The sequence below is a fragment of the Lissotriton vulgaris genome, chromosome 8 (genome assembly GCF_964263255.1).
Source record: "Lissotriton vulgaris chromosome 8, aLisVul1.2, whole genome shotgun sequence".
NCBI classification, from domain to species: domain Eukaryota; kingdom Metazoa; phylum Chordata; class Amphibia; order Caudata; family Salamandridae; genus Lissotriton; species Lissotriton vulgaris.
The window spans coordinates 147,123,420-147,144,263 of NC_141696.1; the positions used below are offsets into that span (position 1 = coordinate 147,123,420).

At 44.8% G+C, this 20,844-nt stretch overlaps 1 protein-coding gene across 1 annotated transcript in view; it reads right to left on the reverse strand.

Moving 5' to 3' along the window:
- Nucleotides 1–1,774: 1,774 nt before the first annotated feature.
- Nucleotides 1,775–20,844, reverse strand: part of LOC147693642 (P2Y purinoceptor 2-like) — a 207,878-nt gene continuing 188,808 nt past the window's right edge. The window contains exon 3 of the mRNA XM_086933850.1: nt 1,775–3,348. Coding sequence (XP_086789976.1) covers nt 2,257–3,306 — 1,050 coding nt within the window. The 5' untranslated portion in view covers nt 3,307–3,348 and the 3' untranslated portion in view covers nt 1,775–2,256. The remainder of the gene's footprint in view (nt 3,349–20,844) is intronic.

The window sequence follows — 20,844 nt, forward strand, 5'->3', positions numbered from 1 at the left end:
GAGCTTCATATATTTTTAAGAATTAATTGTTAATTTCTAAAATTATAAAATATTTCCTGTGCGGTATTATATTAATTCCCTGTCTTCGTTATTTTCTATGGGAGAAAGTTGCATTACCTGCCTATCAATGCCCATGTGTGATACTAGACTTACTGCAAGGCTGTGCTGGAGTACATTCACCACTGTTTGGTAACCGTATGGACCACAGTAAGCATCATTTGTGAATTGCAATGGTCTTACTCTTTTGTGAGTGGGTGTATGTCCCTTCATAAAACCCTCCTTATCATTCCTTAAACCCCTCTTATTTAGTAGTAAGTCTTTCCCATGTTCTTACCACTCCCTCTTGACCCTCCCACATTTAATCCTAAATCTACCACTTTGTCCGAGATGTCGGCTAGAAAAGATAGAAGGTGGACATCTTCACACCAGTTTGTGAATAGCATGTTGTAGTATATAAGTAGTACCAATGTTGTACCACTATATGAACTACAAAATGTAGTTTGTGAATAGCCCTCTTCTGTCTTAGGGCCTGATACGATTTAGGCGGAGTGGTATCCCCTGATCGCATTCTGCACACATAAGCTCTAGCGTTCCTTGACCCACATGTACCAGGTGTTGGAAAAGAGCAAACAATTTTATCCGCCAGAAAAGATGACCAGTAAAATTTTAAGCAGATCAGGCAAAACCCTTGCCCGACACATTCCTACAGCTAATGGAAGCATGCAAATCTTCCCTCTACTGGCCCACACCCTGCTACCCCTGACTTTCTCCCTTACTCGCCGTTCCAGTATAGGGCCTCATGGTCAAATTTAGCACCTGCTCAGAACAGGTGGTAAATGGAAGCGGAATTCTCCCTGGAATTGGGAATCCACATACGGAAAATAACTCAGTATTTCCAAGCCTTGATGTTGTTCCCCATTGCAGAGACAATAACTTATAATAGCTGGATTTTAGGAGCAGTGACATTGGCCAGAAATGTTATGTCCGACCACGCGGTGTTACCTCACCTAAAACTGCAGAACTTGTTGTAAGGCCCTAAGTACCATAGTCATCATTAACCCGGGGTGGAGAACTCCTCTCCGCCCATGGAGTGTGCAGAGATTTGCCGTCTCCGTGTTCCGGTCTCACTAATCCTTGCAAAAACTGTGCACGTGCACGCGCCCACGTATGTGCCTATCTCGCAAGAAATGCGCAGGCGCGTGCGCATGCGCAATTTTCTCAAGGATTACCGATACGGCGAGGAAGAGGAGGAGGGCAGCCCTGGGATGCCACAGTACAGGTAAGTGGTTTTAAATTGATTTTTTATTATTGTTTAATTACGTGTTAATAGGGGGGGTGGAAGCGGGTGGCGTAACGGGGAGGAGCGGAGCGTAGTTCCAATGAGTTTGTTTGCAACTCCGTGGACCTCCGTGTAGTCCGCTAGACACACTACCCTCAGGGTTAGTAATCATTTGACTGATGGTCATTAATGTTATATGTTATAGCTAGCAAAATAATGTAACATAAAATGAGATGTCACCGTCTGTATAAATTTCATTACAAATTCTGCGCTGTAAACACTGCATGCAAATTTCTGGTATCCGCGAAAACACATCTTGGTAGACAAGTGCAATTGACTTACCACTTTTTCTCTAATGTCCTATTAGCCTTTTCAAACAATCTGCCCTAAATAGACATGGCGCAGTGAAACATATCATCTCTTAGCGCATTAATTTTCTTTCTGTCTCCAGGGCTGCCAATGTCAGATCAGTGTCACTTGCAATAATACAAAGGATACAAAAAATAACAGTTTTATTGCAAATTGCAAATAAAACATTTCCCAATTTAAAATGTATGTAAAAACATATGGTACAAAAAAATACTTCTGCATCGGTTATTGTTGTTACTATCTGCTTTTGTCCATCTCTCTTTTGTGATAATGTTGTATGGAATCCACGCCCCAAGGGCAGGGCGGCCATTTTGCCCATTACAAAACCGCTTACAGCGACATGGCTTTAAGATGGCAAGGCAAACAGAAAGTGAGAGCACTACACAAATGTATCACATAAGGTTATGGGGATCAAGGGAGCTTTAGAACATGCATGCATTGTATTGTATTGAAAGGGTGAGTTTATAAGGTCCTCCTTAAGCTTGGAAAGTATGCCGGTGTATGGAGGTTGTGTTCAATCCCAGGATATGTGCCCTGTCCTGGTAGTCAATACTTCATGGCTATTGGGAGAAGGGTGCTATAACAGTAATTAAATCAATTTTCCAGTTTTATAAACTTGTAGGCATGTTGTTGTCCATCTCCAGATTAACAGATGGCAAATGACCATTGTGAGGGTTGCCATTTTGCTGTCGGATCTCCTGTTTGTTTTTAGTTTTTTTCGCTCTGAGCTTTTTCCAGATCGCGGGTCCGGCTAAAAAGTACAAAATGGGGTCTAAGCAACTGTTGGCACTGGCTAGCGGCCGGGTCACCTTGTAGGCTATGTTAATAGCATTTAGAGTCACACAGTCATAGTCAAGCTTTCGAAAATAATAATACAGAGTGCGATTGATGTGAAAAGGCAAGAAGCAGACGATGAAGACCACTGAGACAATAATGATCATTTTAATTGATTTCCTCCTTGCTGCAGAAGTCTGAGAGTTGGCCGCAGTGGACTTCATGAGTGTTTGAGCCATGAGGCAGTAGCATACTATTATGATGGTGAAGGGGAGACAGAATAGTAAGGCTAGGTTCACAGAGCTGTAGATGACAAACTGGTCAAATAGGTCTTGTATGGACGTGTCGTGGCAAGTGATTAGATCATTGTTGGCACTAATCCCGACAAAGTATAGGATGGGAGACTGGAAAGCCACGATGGTCACCCAGACACATACGCATGCAATCCGTGCATAGCGGACCTGGCCCCACTGCAGCGACTTCATGGGGAAGCGGATGCCCAAGAACCGATGGATGCTGATGCAAAGTAGGAAGAAAATACTGCAGTAGAGGTTGGTGTAGAACAAAAAACGGACTATCTTGCAAAGAGCTTCACTGAACGGCCAGTTGTCCCCCTTGGAGTAGTAATAAACCAGGAGAGGCAGAGAAATGACGTAAAGCATATCTGAAATTGCCAAGTTGAACATGTACGTGGTGGAGGCATTCCATGGTCTAATCCGGAAGATAAAGGCATACAAGGCAACCAAATTAAGTATCAACCCAACGCAGAAGACAATGCCGTAGGACACGGGAAGAAGAACATACTTGAAGTCTTCGTCAAATTTACACTTGTAGGTTCCATTGAATGGAATATCATCCTCAGAAAGGTTACTCAATCTGGCCATGCTTCCTGCCAAGGTGAAAAGCCTGTGGAGTTATCTGCATACCTAAAAGAAAGCATAAGACAATCATTTCAGTTATGCATTCTGCTTTATGGATCAAAAAACAACGAATCAAGACAACATGGCCAATGCAATAGAGTTAAAAAAAAACAATAAGTACAATTGTGAGAATAAAAGATTATCACAGAAAAATGGATAAACCAAAATACTCGGCCTTCCGCAAGAAAATAATGTACACCAAAAAGTATCTCCTACTGTCAACCTGGACTGCAGGTGCAAATTATTGGGCTGATTAGGATTGCGGTGATTCCGCATCCTCCGGGCCGGTGGAAGCCACCGCCAGCCCGGAGGATGCGGAATCACCACAGCAGTGCCTTCAAAGACCCCGGCCAGATTAGGATGGCTCGGGGGTCATCGGCGTACGGGAAAACCGTCCGCTGCTTTTCCGCCGCGGTCTCCTTCCGACCATGGCGGAAAAGCTCTAATATGGTGGCGGTGTCTATCAGACACCGCCAGCCATATTAGGATGGGGCAGGAAACATGATTTTCCATGGCGGCTTTTCCGCCGTGGAAAAGCATGTGCTTTTTTCAGTTTGGGGGCCCGTTGCGGGCCCCCAGGGTGTCAGGGGGTGGGGGGTGCACATGGGGGGTACCTATGGTACCCCCCTGGATTTACATGCACAAAGCGACAGGCACCGCGCGGTGCCTGTCGCTTTGTGCATGTTAATGCAATACATGCATTTTTAACCTTGAGGCGGGTGCTGCTTCAAGCAGCACCCACCGCAAGTTTAAAGATACGGGATGGGACCGACAGGGTGGCGGTCACATCCTAATTTGCATGGAGGGACCGCCGCTGCCCATGCGGACGTTCCCTCTACCTCCGGGGTGGCGGACGGACACAGGTCCGTCCATCCTAATGACCCCCTATGTTAGGATAGGTTATGGGCTATGACCATCTGCTCATTTTAGATAGGAAGAAAACTATAGGAACATCAATCCTGATAACACTTCAGTCGATTTATCAGAATGTAAATATTTTTGCCACTTTTCTTGTTGGTATCATTCCAAACGTAACAGACCATGCAGTCTGTACAAATCAATGTATGGGGTGTAGTAACGCCTCATTGTTTTTTTATGAAATTTCATAAAAAATGTATTACATTTTGTGAAATTGCACTTTTTGTCAGGATTTCACATGATGTGTTTTTTTCAAGCGAGGGCATAATTTCCATAAATAAGCAATGTGAGATACTGTCAGGAGACTGCTTCAAGCAGAAAACGCCTCAGTTATTTACAGCGCAGCCAAACTTCCAAATGGAAAAAATACGCAAAATGATGTAATCAAAGTGGATCTGGTGAGCATTTACATAAGACCGTGGGCCTCATTTATGATGTCCCTTGCGCCATCGGAACGTCACTTTTTGTGACGTTCCGTGGCGCAGAAGCCTGCGTGATATTTATCAGGCAGCACTAAGCCACTTTTTTTAACTTAATTCTGCCTGATAAATATCAGTCCCTTTAACGCAGTGTTCTGCGTTAAAGGGGCGTGCAATGGGTGTTGTGGGGGGCGTTCCCAGCAACATCCATGACCTTTTGACACTGCCCCAGATTTACGAGAAATCGTAAATCTGAGGCAGTGCTAAAAGCTTACGCCTCCCCAGGGGAGGCGTAGGGGAGGCGCAAAGGGGGGAAATATCTTTATTTCTCCTCGTTTTTCCTTTTTCTATGTGTGCTGCATGCTGCAACACACGTAGAAAGAGGAAAAGCCTCTTGTGATTATTTTTGTACAGGAAGGTTTCCCTTCCTGTACAAAAATAGTCATCCCCTCAACGTAGGCACCCTTACACCATTGTGCAAAGGTGCCTGCGCTGGTGCACGCAGCCCATTGTGTGCTGGCGCAGGAGAAAAGGACAGGAATGTGCCGTAACTTATAGATACGGCGCATTCCTGCCTTTTCTTTTGACGTAGGGAAGCGCAGCAGGAAGGCCTGCTACACTTCCCTACGGCAAAACCTCATAAATGAGGCCCTGTGTATTTAAAAGGGTATGCAACCTTTACAACGCAACTTTTACCACGCAGTGCTGTTACAACGCATGTATTACAACGAAAACCATTACAACGCATTACACTGGGGGGCGCTCTAGGATAAGGAATAGTTTTAATTTACTATCCAACACCTTCCCTAGTGTCCACGGGGACTGGAGTTGGAATAGTAAATTAAACTATTCACTATCCAGCACCCCCAAGTGTAATGCGTTGTAAAGGTTTTCGTTATAATACTTGCGTTGTAACAGCATGCGTGGTGAAAGCATGCGTTGTAACGTCATACATCCATTTAAAAGTGTTTGAGTTCTAATGTTTGCTGTCAACTTGGCACATATAGAGAATTATAGATGGATAACAGTCAATTTTGGGGATGTTTTTCACCGAGGTGTTCTGAGCAACATCAAATAGACAATGAGAGCGAAGCTTGAGATGTCTATTTTTTATATTTTTTTTACTTTTATTTATTGAATTTTTACCCCAACAGAGAATAAGCATCAACTTATCAAAGAAGTAAAACAAAAACAAAGAAGGGAAAAGAAGAAAATACAGGGCATCCAAAATTGACATAAAAATGGCACAAGCAGATATAGCATCCGTACATGGAATACCTTACAGAATGGCAATAAAACACATCTACATTTACATAACCAAAAAAAAAGAAGAGGACAGGGCTTGGCGGCAACAGCTACATATGGAATAGCTCTAAGAGGGTGTGACATAGAGGTTCAAGTATCTAGATCATGTATCAGCTTTGTCCGCTACACCAATATACATTCAAATCAGGAAGGAGCATCAATTAACCCCTGAGAATACGCATCGGGCATACATGTGTGGTCCAAGTGTGCATTACCCGTATACATGCATACTATTGGGGCTTAATTTAGTTTTGATACAGTCATTCAAACTCCTCAGGGTGAAACAACATGTAAGTCCCCAATGGTTACCATATGTTTTTGGAGCTTGAGGCAGGTGGCTGTAATGTGGCAAGCTTGAGATGTCTATGATGTCACTCATAACCTAAAGTCCTAAAGCCAAGTAAAATGAATTCAGCAAAAACAGGAGGAGTAAAGGAAAAGGTTTGGGGGAAGACCACCCAAAGGCTGAGAGGTCCAACAGCAATGTCAAAAGTTGTTGTTAAAAAAAACATGAAAAGAAAAAGCTCATAGGTCTTGTGCAAGCCGTAGCTGTCGACTCCTTGTCGAGACAGCTCTTCTCTTGTGGTTTGTAAGCAATGCAGTCAATGTCCTTCACTGGATACACATCTCATCTCAGGACCAGCCCTCTCTAGATGAGGTACAAATGCACCAAATGTTACCCATGGCTAGTCACGGCAGGACTGGTCATTATTTTACTCCAGCATTTCCCTGGTACAACCTGCAAATTTTCCAATGTGGGGTTGTTTACAGTAAGGTTAGCCATTGGTTATCCATCTCTTTGCCCTGCAAGCAGCTCTGTGTTTTCACAGTGCAGACGGCAACCCACCTGCACTTTGAAGGGGATTAAGGATTAACTTGCAGGAGGGGGCAGTCAGTGACGGCATCCGGCTGCAAGGAGATGTCTGGGGAAGTACTTATGACCCTCTTTCCCCCTCCAGGGGGCTGCTCTCCTGGGGTTCACTGACTGTGCGCCACCTATGCACCTCCTGAGAGCTTCTTTGCCTCTACACCAGTGTCTGTAATAAGGCACTGGCATGGAGGCAAAGGGATTCCCTCATGTGAGTGTGGCACGCCCCCATGCAAATGAGGCAACACCCCCTGAAGATAATGCTGGCTCTTTATGTGCACCAGCGCTATCAGCAATACAAAAGGGGACGCACAAGCGTCTGCGGCCCCTTCTGTGATACCAAACTACCATGCAGCATGCAAGCGGGCGCAAACGCCTGTTGCGACCCCACGCCCCTTTGTGTACTACGGCCCCATATGTTTTTTCCAGACACTACACCTCACTGAGTCACGGCTTCAGGCTACCCACTGGTAACAGCTGACTTCGCACAAAGTCCACAATCCAGTCTCGTGCTTGTCTTGGGTCATTCAAAAAATTCAAATTATTGGCAAATAAAAATTGATTAAAAATATTAGACAATAAAGTGTAGATGCTTTTGGAGCGTAGTTTTCTGAATGTATCTAAATTGTGAGAACCTAGAACCGTTTACATTCATTTTATTTACACCAATGAACATGTAGCACTGACTGGAGTATACACAAGTAGAGCATGGTATGAGAATGGTAAATACTGGGCACAATGACTGCATCATTAAGAATTTCATCTCTAGACATGAAGATTAATCGAAAATGCTTTTGTAGCAATTTCTGCTGGTTCTTGCCTCAAATAGAGAACTTTTCTCAGCATCAGTCCTGTCAGCATGTCACAGGTGAAGTGTGTTGGGGACATTTTGCAAATGCATACTCAGCGGATGTCTGGAACAAGGGCCAGCTAGGATGTTTTTAGTTTTTTTTATTAAACGTGGCAAAGATCAGTAACTTTCTAAAAAAAAAAAAGCAAAGAAATACTTTTACAGGAAAAATGCCTTTCGATACCTACTTTTTGCTGGAAAAATAAAGCATACAGAAAAATTGTACTACAAACCTACAAATATAAACCTACAAAGGCAACTAGAGAAGCGGCACATACAATTGAGAACTGTAAAGTGATAATTTGGAAACAATATCAGATAAAAATGGGCATAGGACTTGTAGAAAATACAGCACCTAGCATGGAAACACAAGCAAAATGGTTTGGGGTCATGGCTAGGTCCCAGAAGATGCCACTATAAAAGTTTCAGCAGTTCACTGAAAATATGGAGATGTTTGGACATTGAGTTTATTGAGGGCTACTCATTGATTTATGACACATCTGAGTTTATACTATCTACTACCTCCTAGAATATTCTTTGCTTTCTCGTCTCCACTATGCTAGCAGAGCTGAGTCCTAAAGAAAGTAACCTGGTTATTATTCCACAAACTGACCACCGCCCTCTCAGATGGCTCATGCAGATGATGGGGGGAAATCCAAAGCTACTGCAGTGGTCCATTTCTCTACAGGGGATGGACTTTACAGTGGAACACACTACCCCTGCCAATGCAGATGGACTTTTCAGGCTTTTCCACTTAGCTGATTAGGACTACCAGGGTGTAGGTTAGGTGTGAGAAAGTCATCCTTTGTGTCCTGATCACCCCTGTTTTGTGACCGATACTGGTGGTAACTGACTCTAACTGTACCCTGAGCCCTGCTAACCTGGCCCAGAGCCAGTGCCCTGATTAAAAAGGTATATGGTAATTAGGTGTAATTACAATTGGTGCTGACAAACTAACTTAAGGGGGCCCTAGTATATGGTAGGACATGTAAGTTTAGAGACCTATCAGATTTCACGCACTGCTGTGTTGCATGCTGTCATTTTAAAAGTCAGCCCTGCTTTGCAAGCTGCTTTTAAATAGAAATGATATGCAAATTCAACTTTGGATTTAAAGGTGCTTCTAAAGTATTAAACTACCTTATTTTTACATATAAGTCACCCCTAAGGTCTACACTATGTGCCACCAGGGTAAGGTGATATGTACATTTTAAAAGATTTTGTATATGCCCTGGTGAGGAAAAATCTACCAATTTGGATTTTCCCCCATTGTAGCCATTTAACTCTATAGGCTAACATGGGAATACTTTAATAAAGTATAATAATTGATAGCAAGGAGCTAAAATAATATTTCAAGGACTTAAAAGATTGGTAATGATAAATCCAACAACTTGTCACTGTTGGATTTGTCATAACAAGTACAGAAAAAAGTTATAAAACATTCCTTCTGGAGAGCCAAAATTCAGCCTTCTAACAGTGTCCTCCAAAGAAACAGGAGTTATCTGGTGGGGGAAGCTCTGCAGCTGCAGAGAACAGGTCAGGAAGGGGGCTGGGTAAGCAAACTGAGCTTCAAAGAGAGCAGGTCAGTCAGAATACAAGCCAGGTCTACCCCCACATCCTGTACTTCCCAGCCAGATGGGACCCCTAGGAATGTATTTGTGGAAGGTCTGTAAGGGAGAGCGTTGTGGGAAGTGCACCACACTAGAAGCTTGGCTTAACAGGTATTCACTCCATGGAGAACGATTCTCCATTTTGAATTTTCCACACTTTGGAGGAAGCTGTCATGATTTTTGGTGGCACCCTGCACACAATTTGAAAGGGGTGCCCCCCAAATTGTCTCTCCAGCACATTGGATAAATATGTGAGAGCTGCATAGCAACTCACATCTGCTGCCTGAAATTACAAGAAGAAACAGGACTGCCCTGTTGGAACCCTGGCCTGATCCAAAAGAAGAGCACTCTGAATGACTGTGCCTGCTGCACGCTAAGGACTAGAGCCTTAACCACATCGATGCTAGTGTTATTTTCCTCCTGTGCTGGAAGGCTTTGATTCCAATTGTTCATGATGAGCTGAGCTCGTCATGAGTGTATGGAGGTGTACATCATGACGAGCTGAGCTCGTCATGAGCGTCCAAGGAGTTAAGGACTTTGCCTTGCTTCAAAAGGAGAAGGAGTGGTTGCCTGAAAGTGACAGGTTTAAAGAGCTTCACCTGCATCCTCTCAAGCAAGAAGAACCCAGCTGACCACCTTAAGCTGGACTTCAAAGGGCTTGGGCCAAATGCATTGTGGGAGATCTAGTCCCAACTTAACTTCTGAGGAGCAACTCAGAGATTCTGGAACCTTGTGTTCACTTTGAATCCCAAAAAGTAACTTCAGGAAGCGCCTCCTGAAGCTTGGAGAACTTTTGTGAAAAAGCTCCATAAGGTGACCAACCCGACATTGAGAGTCAAGCCGACTACCTGACACCGCGACCCGACCTGGGTGTCAGGTTTGCCCCACTGAAAACTCCGAAGCTCAAGACTTCCAGGAGTTGACCGGGGGTTCGCGAGGAACCAAGCCGGCGAACCCTCTGCAAATCTGGCACAACAAAGTGCCTTCCCTGCTGCCGCGAGGCAAAGCTCCAGAAACTTTTCTAAGTGATAAGGTAACATTTTGACCAAGGCCTCTCGCTTAGTGTATCCGACCAGAGCTCCATTGCAGTCAGCCTCAAACTTTAACTTTGTCCCAAGCAAGCACAACCAGATGTCCCAATTTTGCACTATTGGTTAGTAAGTGCTAGAAATAGTTTATTTTTCAAAAATTCATATCTCCTGTTCCCAACCTTGGATTTTTGTTGTTTTAGTGTCATTCTAAAGATGAAAATATTTCCTATGTTTATAAAGTGGTATTGGATTTGTATTATGTGCTGTGTCTTACTTATTTAATGTATTATGCTTTTAAATGCTTTATACACCTGTCTCCTAGGTTAAGCCTGTCTGTTCATTGCCAGCTACCAGGGGTTGAGCAGGGGAATACTTTTTTGAGACCTTGCCTGGGCCTTATATTGTGTTGGTGGCCTTGTTGCTAGTGGTAGGTGCATACTTACTGATACTAATAATTCACCTTCCAACAGGACAGAACAGGGTGCCACGGCAATTCTTGTGGATTCTCTGTTTCGTTGTTGAAGGACCTTGCTTTTTTTCCTACCTGACTTCTGACTCTGGATTTGCTGGAGGTACTGTGCCTACTTCCAACTAGGTACATTCTGTTCCCCAAATCGACTTGTATCATGGCATTGACCACTGCACTGGCAGACCTCACGGGGAAGCACCTCCAGATTGTGCTACACTTCTTCAAGCATTGTGCTTCACATTAGTGGTTTAGTGCACCTATATCCCACCTTATTCTAGGACAAGGATGTGTTCGGGAAGAGCAACGACAGGATATGGAGATGGTTAACTGTTGCTACTTGCATTGTTTTGTTAAATGACACCCACTCCAGTTTTTCTAAGGATTGTTAATGTTAGCTGATTAGCAGTGAAATGCTTGCAATTGCATCTGAAAGGCATCTCTGCACTCTCGCCTACTGGACTGTTTAACCCTTCATTGCCTACAAGAGAAAAGCAAGAAATCCAGAAACTAACTTTTATTTTGCATTTCACAACTCTGCACTTTGACAGCGGACACCATCATCTATTTTTGTTTTCAGATACCAGCATCTATTTTTGTTTTCTTCAACCACTGGCACGTAGCATTGTGGGCCTTATGTTTTTGATTTGTAACTGTTTCATCATGGGCTGAAAACCCTAGCATACAAAGAGTTCTTGGCTACAGATACAGAATTGACCACTAGTCAGCTGTGTTTTAGAAATTATGCTAAGTCGCCATCTATGTTTTAACATTTTACAAAGTCAATTACTCCATTTAAAATAAAATGCTTGTTTCACATGTAAATTCATAAATAAACTCTGCTCACATATTTTCTGAAGGTTAACTCGTTTATGCACATCAAGTATTAAAACAAGCATTGGCAATGTGGTTCAGTTTTTTTTTTCTTTTGTGTAGTTTCTTAACACATTAATGGTACAACATGGATAGCAGCAGCACAACCGTCTCTAGCTCAAATAATAAGTAATGGTCATACGCAGTAGAATACGGAGCATAGCTCGGGTCTCTAACACATACAGGACAGGCACAATGCAGGTAGCTAATAAACTAAAGAATGTGTGAGAGTACAACATTCCTGGAAGACACAGCCAAAGCTCTCATGGAATTAACATACAATAATGTACTCTTATAGGATGATGAACACTTACCTACCTAATGTGATAGTTTTCATCAGTGGATTCCATATCTCGCACTGGGAAGCCTTCACAAGTACTACTGTTCACTGTTTTACAGTCTCCCAGCTATAGTTTCCCTAGCTTGGGTGAGGTTATGTCCCTTATGTCAACATTTATGTTCTCCCTTTGATGCACTGTTAGACTTCTATCAGATTTGCATATGAGTAAGCTAAAATGCTGCTTACTACTGTCTCCCTACCACAAGAATAAAAACAGGAGGGTAGAGCAAAAGATGTCATTTCTTTTTTCCATCAACATGTTACAGTGCTTGAATATTGCCCCTGTGGGGCCAGGTGTATCTCACTTCATATAACATGTTGACCAGCCTCAGAAAGAGGGCGGGGAAGGGAGATGGGACACATTTCCTTAGACCTCACTCCTGCGAGGCCTCACAATGTGGTATTGGCGAGGCTTTCAGAAAGTGCAGCATGTTTCACATGGTGAGTCGGTGTAATCGTAGCCTGCGGGAAACATCCTTTACAACGCAACTTTTACAATGCAGTGCCTTTACGACGCACCTTTTACAACGCAAACCATTACAACGCCATGCGCTGGGGGGCGCTCTAGGATAGGGAATAAGTTTAATTTACTATCCAACACCTTCCCTAGTGTCCACGGGGACTGGAGTTGGAATAGTAAATTAAACTATTCACTATCCAGCACCCCAAAGCGCTATGCGTTGTAAAGGTTTGCGATGTAAAAACCGCGTTGTAAAGGCATGTGTGGTAAAAGCATGCTTTGTAACGTCATACATCCGTAGCCTGCACTATGAAACAGGCCATGCTCGCGTCGGCAGGCCACACTCGTGGCAGCTATACAAGGCCTTTATTGTTGTTATCAAAGAACCAAAATTATGGTCATTTATACCATATAGACAGAGGTTTTGTACAGTGCACATCCTGGACTAAATTAATTCAAGTTGCTCTCAGATATGATGATCATGGAAAAGGAGGCAGAGGAAAGAAAATGAATTGCCCAGGATTACACAGTTTGGAGAAGCTGTGATTGAAACCACAATGGTTCGAACTTGGTCCAACAAAAGCTTGTGACTGGCCTGAGCATGTTATACAACTGCATTCAAAATATCCTTTGTATTTTTATAAGCGAGAGCAGAAGCATTGGAAACATCCCTCTTCCCAGAACAGGTGCACTTTGGACAGAACAGTGCAAGCTTCCTAACTTCAGAGGAAAGGTACAGCGGGATAGCATTAGCACAAACTTTCGCCATCACAGAGCAGGTACAAATGGGGCAGCAGCAGCACGAGCTTTACTTCCCCACTGAACAGGGACTGTATGGCAGTAACAAAGCAAGCTTCCCTCTCTCACAGAACATATATAGATAAAGCATGAGTGAGAGGTAGGTAACCGACAAATTACTGAAGTGGATGCTTAACCCCTTCGCTGCGGGGTGTTTCCCCCCGCCCCCTCCCCCACCCGCTTTGCAGGGGGAGCGGGGCCGTGCGCGGCGCTGCTGTGCTTGTGACGAGCTCAGCTCGTCATGAGGCACAATGCATCTGCACTCATGACGAGCGGAGCTCGTCACAACCACACCCGTTTTTCGAATGTTCAGCACAGCGGGGTAATTATCCCCGCGTGCAATGATCCAACGGCCGTGACGAGCTCAGCTGCACTGTGCCTCGTGACGAGCTGAACTCGTCATGAGCATAGAAGAGGTTAAGTCTCTGAGATGAATGTATAGGTGCATGAATTAGTGAATATGCGATCTCTGACACCATTTTTGTGTAGGTGCTATTCCAAGTCAGCATCTTGAAAGTCCTGCTGCTCTCAGTTGGAGACCTGCAGTTTGCGCTGATTCTTTGGTGTTCCATGTATTGAGAAGTAGCCATTAAATCACAGGTCAATGTTATTTGGAGCAGCCCAGCCACAGCCTAAGTAACTATGACAGATAGCAACCTCATAGAAAGGGTTGTGCGTTCACCAGGCGCTGTGCAATCCAGTGCTCGGTGCTGCACCTGTTCAAAATGTTGAGGACCACCAGTGGACCACGGTGACGGGGAGGTGGCACTGTTAGAAGGTAGAATTCTTTGTAGCGCCTCGAGATGGAAAAGGTAAGTGCTAGTAATTGATGAATCTAGAATTTCAAGAGACAGATTGGCATCTAATTGAAGGCAGTGCTTCCTTTGTGAAAATCATGAGTGACAGGCACTATGGGGCAGATTTACAATAACTGGCGCATCCCTGTATATCAGCAGGGATGCGCCAGTTATTGTGCATCGCGGCAGACACCTCTTGCGCCTCCATGGATGTGTCGCATTTACAATGCGGCGCAACATGGGGCACGAATAGACAGATGCATGACGCATTTGCTGCCCTAAAGGTGACGCATTGCCGGAGTTGCGTCGCAAGCGCAATGCAGCTCCAGCAAGGCTCGGGTGCCCCTAAGCCTAAAATGCTACGTCAATCCTTACACCTGCTTCAAGCAGGCGCAGGGTTTTGACGCAGCATGGCCATAAAAGTGACTGAGTAAAATCTTGAAGATTTCACTCAGCCACTTTTCCGAGGCGTTCCTGCGCCTGAACGCCCCCTCCCTCCCCCCGTGCCGGAACACCCACATGTGATGCAGGGCTTTCCAACGTGATGCATTTCCCTAGATGCGTCACGTTGTAAATACCCTGCAGCATGGCGCTGGCTTTGCGCCGCCGCTGCGTCACAAAAGTGACGCAACGGCGGCTCAAATGTGGCGAACGGGGCTTGTAAATCTGCCCCTATGTGTTTCTTAAGAGACTCCTCCATTTTGACACAGCAGTCGCTGACCGATGTGGCCCTCTGCAGGCACCTTAGGCGCTAGGCACTTATAATGCACTAATACAATGCTGCCTTTGTGACTCTTGCTCCTAAACGTCTCTTCTATAAAAAGGTAACTCAAATTTGTAAAACATAATAAATGAAAGAAAGAAGGGTTCATATTAAAATGTTCCAGGTACTGTTTAACAATACTTTTCACGGTATATCCTTTTAAACTGCTTTTGAAATAGATCTTACAATTAGATCAAGCATGTTGCTATGCATTTTCTAAGTGCCTTTCCATTTGTTACTGTGTGCTTTTGACTACAGGAGTTGCACAGAGTGCACTGATCCCACACGTGCGTCATTTAGTGTGTACTGGTCCTTCATAACCACCTGTACTCAGGGTTAAAGTGGGCGCGCCACACTGAAGATGGACCAGAAGAAACAGCATCTCAGTCACGCAAGCAGAGCCGCCCTTTGCTAGGATGGCGCTCTGGGCGTGGGCAGAGAGACGTTTGGCGCCCTTGCTGATATTAGTGAATTAAATGTGGCAGCAGGGGGTCCCTTTTTTTGTTCACTGGTCAGTACCTGGATGAGCAGGGCCTGGTCCCTGAACATAAACACCCCTTAGCTCCACCAGCTCACCTAAATCACAGATAGCTTAGCTGCCTCATGCAGATGATGGGTTTTTTGATGTGTGTCAGCATTGGTAAGAGGGTGAAGAGAGGACAAGGAAGGGGGCTAAAGGGGTGTTAAAAAAATTGCCTGCCATATAATAATGAAGGACGAAAACTTGAAACTGGCAAATCAGACAGAAACAACCAGGTAGGGACAATGACAATTGTAGAGCAAGATGAGAAGGGCGCTGCTGTTGGCATTACCTTAATGCATACGCCTTTCAGAAAATTGGCACCCTGGTCCTGGGCTCAGCTCACCCTTGCTAAATGTCAGCCCTGTAAGCAAATCTCAGACAGAACATCAGGTTGCTGCCACCCTCCCAGGGGACACCTCGCTTTGCAAAATGCTATCGGATGTGGCAGAGCCAATTCAATGCAAACAACTGGAGAAAGGAAGAACTGGAAGACATGTGATATGTGCCCTTTTATCTTTCTACCCTCAGACTCTTTTAAAAAGAGTTCCATTAACAAGAGTAGTTCTTCATTTACCTTGAAAACTGCCAGCCAGTTCCATTAGTCCTTTTCATCCTGATAGTAACTTGATGCTTACTTATGCGAACCTTGTGGAAGGAAGAGAACCAGAAAAGCTGCAAAGCTGCTTTGTGAAAAATGCTTTGTAATCAACGATGTTTTGCTGTGGTGCCATCTTTAGTTGCTGAGCATGTCAATGACCCGCTGTGAAGGTGAGCACACTTGGCACAAGGCAATGGGCGACCTGCCACATCAACTCCCTCTACGACACCAAGGCTGTACTCCAACGCGACTTCTGTAGCCACCTGTTTACCTGGTGGCCAGCGGTGACTCCTCCGCTATTGTCGAGGAGCGTCAACCCCCCTGCCCACCCGCCAGTAGCCTAAAAAATAAAAAAAATAAAAAAACTATAATAAACCCAGGTTTATTACTGTTTTATTTTGTTTTCCGGCCGAGTCTTTGGGGGCAGGGCCAGTGGGGATGACATGCATGGAGGGGAGTGATTGCACACACTGCCTTCAGTGCGCATGTGGGTTTGGCCGACTATCTAACCAACATGTGCACTGAAGCTGTCTCCAACCAAAGCTGCGTTGGCAGGTTGTAGACAGCAGGCACAGGCTCCCAGTCTCAGAGGAACGCAATTGAGGGCACTCAGGCCATTCCTGATGCTGTTCTCATTCTGCTAGCAGCATGAGAGCAGCATCAGGATTGGCCACAGGGAAGTGTGGGAGGATGTGCCTGCAGTGGACTGGTTCCAGAGAGGAGCAGAAGACCATTGATGCGTTAGGTACATTAAAAAAAAAGAAATTATTTGTCCATTGTTCCAGGTCTCCCCTTTCCACGTCTTGCCAATTTTTCCCAGACAGTGGCTGCTGCTGGTGATGGCGAGTGCTTGAAGGACACGAGCCATCCTGGCTTGGCACCTTTTTAGGCATGTGAGTGCACCTGTGTCATTCAACAAAATGCCCCATCTCAGCCTTAGATATGAAAGCTGGCGTGCATGATAGACAAGTGGCAAGGAGGACCCAGCGCCAGTGTCACAGCGGGGGAGAGCACATGTTGAAAGACAAAACTAACAAAAGGAGTTACAGGCTGGGTTGGGCTGGACTGGGAGTGTAGCAACCCTTACTCAGGACCACAAAAAAACAGAGCCAGCTGGTACAGAAGCCTACTTCCTTGTGTGACTTACTGGCCCCATCAGCATGACCCACTGTGCCCATAATATGCACACTGATCCTGTTTTGCTTAAAGAAGTACCTTTTTTTGGTTAAATAAATGTTATAGGTTTTTATAATGAAAAGCAGCACAGAGGAAATGGGGAAGGAGAAGAAAAAGATACAACCTCTAACATCCGACAGATGCATAATGTAAACAATAATGTGGTGCATACAGATACTGATGATAAAGGCATGAGATATCAATAGACATAAATCCAGTACAAAAGAAGCAACAGAAGCATTTGGTACCTGGCTATGTGCATCAAATAGGACTGGATGAAGTGAAACAGGTGGAACTGTCAGATGTATACCTTTCACGAAATGTACCAATTATGTAATAAATGGAAAAGAGAGAGAAAAAAAGTAGGAAATAGAGGAGTGGGGATAGAAGGACAGGAAGGAGAGGGGGGTAATCATGTGATACTGTGTACATGGAGGATCCGAGATTCAGATATGATAAGAAGAGTAAGAATTAGTGCTCAGTAGGTGAGTGCGAGATTTCCCTTTCGACGGAAGAGTTGCTAATAAAAAGGTCAAGTGCACTTCAAATTCCCTGAGAGGGGGCCGGGCAGCCTCTTGTATGTGCTTGGTTGATGTGTGTACTGCGTAAATAGGTAACTCAGACCCACCAAGTGTGATAGGATACATTTTTGGAGGATTTCCGGTCAAGTAGTATAACTTTAATAGCAATAGCGATAGTCAGCAAAGAGTGATAGGTTCATGTCAGGAAGGTCAATTGGAAGGTGTATCATCTGGAGTCCTAGGAGGATGAACAGGAGGGATAATGGGATAGGTATTTAAAAACAAATTGGAAGATGTGAGTACACCTCCCACCAGTAGGGTTGTAGATGAGTGCAGGAGAAGAACGTGTTCTCCGGGGGACGAGTTGCTGGCCCAGCATGTATTAGCGTCCTTCAACTTTAGCAGGAACAGTTTTGCCGGTGTCCAATACATGCAGTGAACTGCAATTAGACTGTTCTTGGAAAAATGACTACCAATGACAGCTAATCGATAAAGGGTGTGTTTAAAAAAGAACTTGTGTCCCGTCATCATCGTCAATATTAAACAACATATCTCACACCTCTCCTTGTTATGCTGATGTTGTAGGATATGTGGGTGGTCAAGACAGTTTAAAGACCTTTCCCTTATCAATTTCTCATAAATGTCCTGAAACTCTTTTTCTACAACTGCTACTTTCTGTTAGTACTTTACAATCATCACCAGGCGATGCACAAAAAGAAAAGAGCAAGAGGTGATCAATCTCAATTCAAATGGATCTGAAACAAAACTGGCCACAGATCTGGCTCATTGTGGTCCTCTTTTTAGTACAAAAAGAAGGTAGAAATGTTATCAGAAATAAAGAAGGTGCTGCCTAGCTCTGTATATTAATCATTGCCTTGTAGATTGCCTTACAATAGAGATAGATAGATAGATAGATAGATAGATAGATAGATAGATAGATAGATAGATAGATAGATAGATAGATAGATAGATAGATAGATAGATAGATAGATAGATAGATAGATAGATAGATAGATAGATAGATAGATAGATAGATAGATAGATAGATAGATAGATAGATAGATAGATAGACAAAAAGGATGTTGGTTTAAGGTTAACAAAAGGGAAAATAAATATGTTGCGCAGGAGCTACAGCAGAAATAACTGGGACAGCGAAAATAACGAGGGGGGTACAAGCTGTCTCTCCCCATAGTACAGAAACTTAGCAAAAAATGGAAACAACAACCAAGAGTGACTTCCAAACCCAAAAATAAGGATTGGAAAAATGAAACAGCAGCAAAAAATTGGAGTCAGTAATTTATGCACCTAAAATTATTGGTCGGAAAAAAGCTTCCAGACCAACCTAGGAAAGCATGTGCAACAGTAATATATTTCAGATTGGGTTAATGGTGATATTCCCCAACAACAGACTCCCATCCCTCTAAGCCACCTTGTGCCAGAGTTCCTAAAATAGCGGTACAAAAGGGGGTGGTGATGGACGGAGCATCTGAACCAATCAAACACTCACACCCAGTCAACAGATCTGGGTTTAATCCATCACCGTTCTTTAGCCCACTCTGCCACCCCAGTTCAGACATGGCCATATGCAAATCAGTCTGACCCTGTGCCTCATGGGAACAGTCCAGCCCGAACTGCCAAGCCATGCCTTCCCTGGACCGGAAACAAGCTTCCTAGGACAGGTTTCTGGCATTCCAGCTGTCTTCAGCCAGGCGTGCTTGAATCCAGTTGCAAAGTGAGCAAGGGACTCACGTCTGAGTATACCCTGGCAACTTATGGCAAACAAAGCGGTACAAAAGGGGGTGGTGATGGACGGAGCATCTGAACCAATCAAACACTCACACCCAGTCAACAGATCTGGGTTTAATCCATCACCGTTCTTTAGCCCACTCTGCCACCCCAGTTCAGACATGGCCATATGCAAATCAGTCTGACCCTGTGCCTCATGGGAACAGTCCAGCCCAAACTGCCAAGCCATGCCTTCCCTGGACCGGAAACAAGCTTCCTAGGACCGGTTTCTGGCATTCCAGCCGTCTTCAGCCTGGCTTGCTTCAATCCAGTGGCAAAGTTAGCAAGGGACTCACGTCAGAGCATACCCTGCCAACTTATGGCGAACAAAGCGGTACAAAAGGGGGTGGTGATGGACGGAGCATCTGAACCAATCAAACACTCACACCCAGTCAACAGATCTGGGTTTAATCCATCACCGTTCTTTAGCCCACTCTGCCTCCCCAGTTCAGACATGGCCATATGCAAATCAGTCTGACCCTGTGCCTCATGGGAACAGTCCAGTCCGAACTGCCAAGCCATGCCTTCCCTGGACCGGAAACAAGCTTCTTAGGACCGGTTTCTGGCATTCCAGCCGTCTTCAGCCAGGCCTGCTTGAATCCAGTGGCAATGTGAGCAAGGGACTCACGTCTGAGCATACCCTGTCAATTTATGGCGAACAAAACGGTACAAAAGGGGGTGGTGATGGACAGAGCATCTGAACCAATCAAACACTCACACCCAGTCAACAGATCTGGGTTTAATCCATCACCGTTCTTAAGCCCACTCTGCCACCCCAGTTCAGACATGACCATATGCAAATCAGTCTGACCCTGTGCCTCATGGGAATAGTCCAGCCCGAACTGCCAAGCCATGCCTTCCCTGGACCGGAAACAAGCTTCCTAGGACCGGTTTCTGGCATTCCAGCCGTCTTCAGCCAGGCTTGCTTGAATCCAGTGGCAAAGTGAGCAAGGGACTCACGTCTGAGCATACCCTGCCAACTTATGTCGAACAAAGCGGTACAAAAGAGGGTGGTGATGGACGGAGCATCTGAACCCATCAAACACTCACACCCAGTCAACAGATCTGGGTTTAATCCATCACCGTTCTTTAGCCCACTCTGCCACCCCAGTTCAGACATGGCCATATGCAAATCAGTCTGACCCTGTGCCTCATGGGAACAGTCCAGCCCGAACTGCCAAGCCATGCCTTCCCTGGACCGGAAACAAGCTTCCTAGGACCGGTTTCTGGCATTCCAGCCGTCTTCAGCCAGGCTTGCTTGAATCCAGTTGCAAAGTGAGCAAGGGACTCACGTCTGAGTATACCCTGGCAACTTATGGCAAACAAAGCAGTACAAAACGGGGTGGTGATGGACGGAGCATCTGAACCAATCAAACACTCACACCCAGTCAACAGATCTGGGTT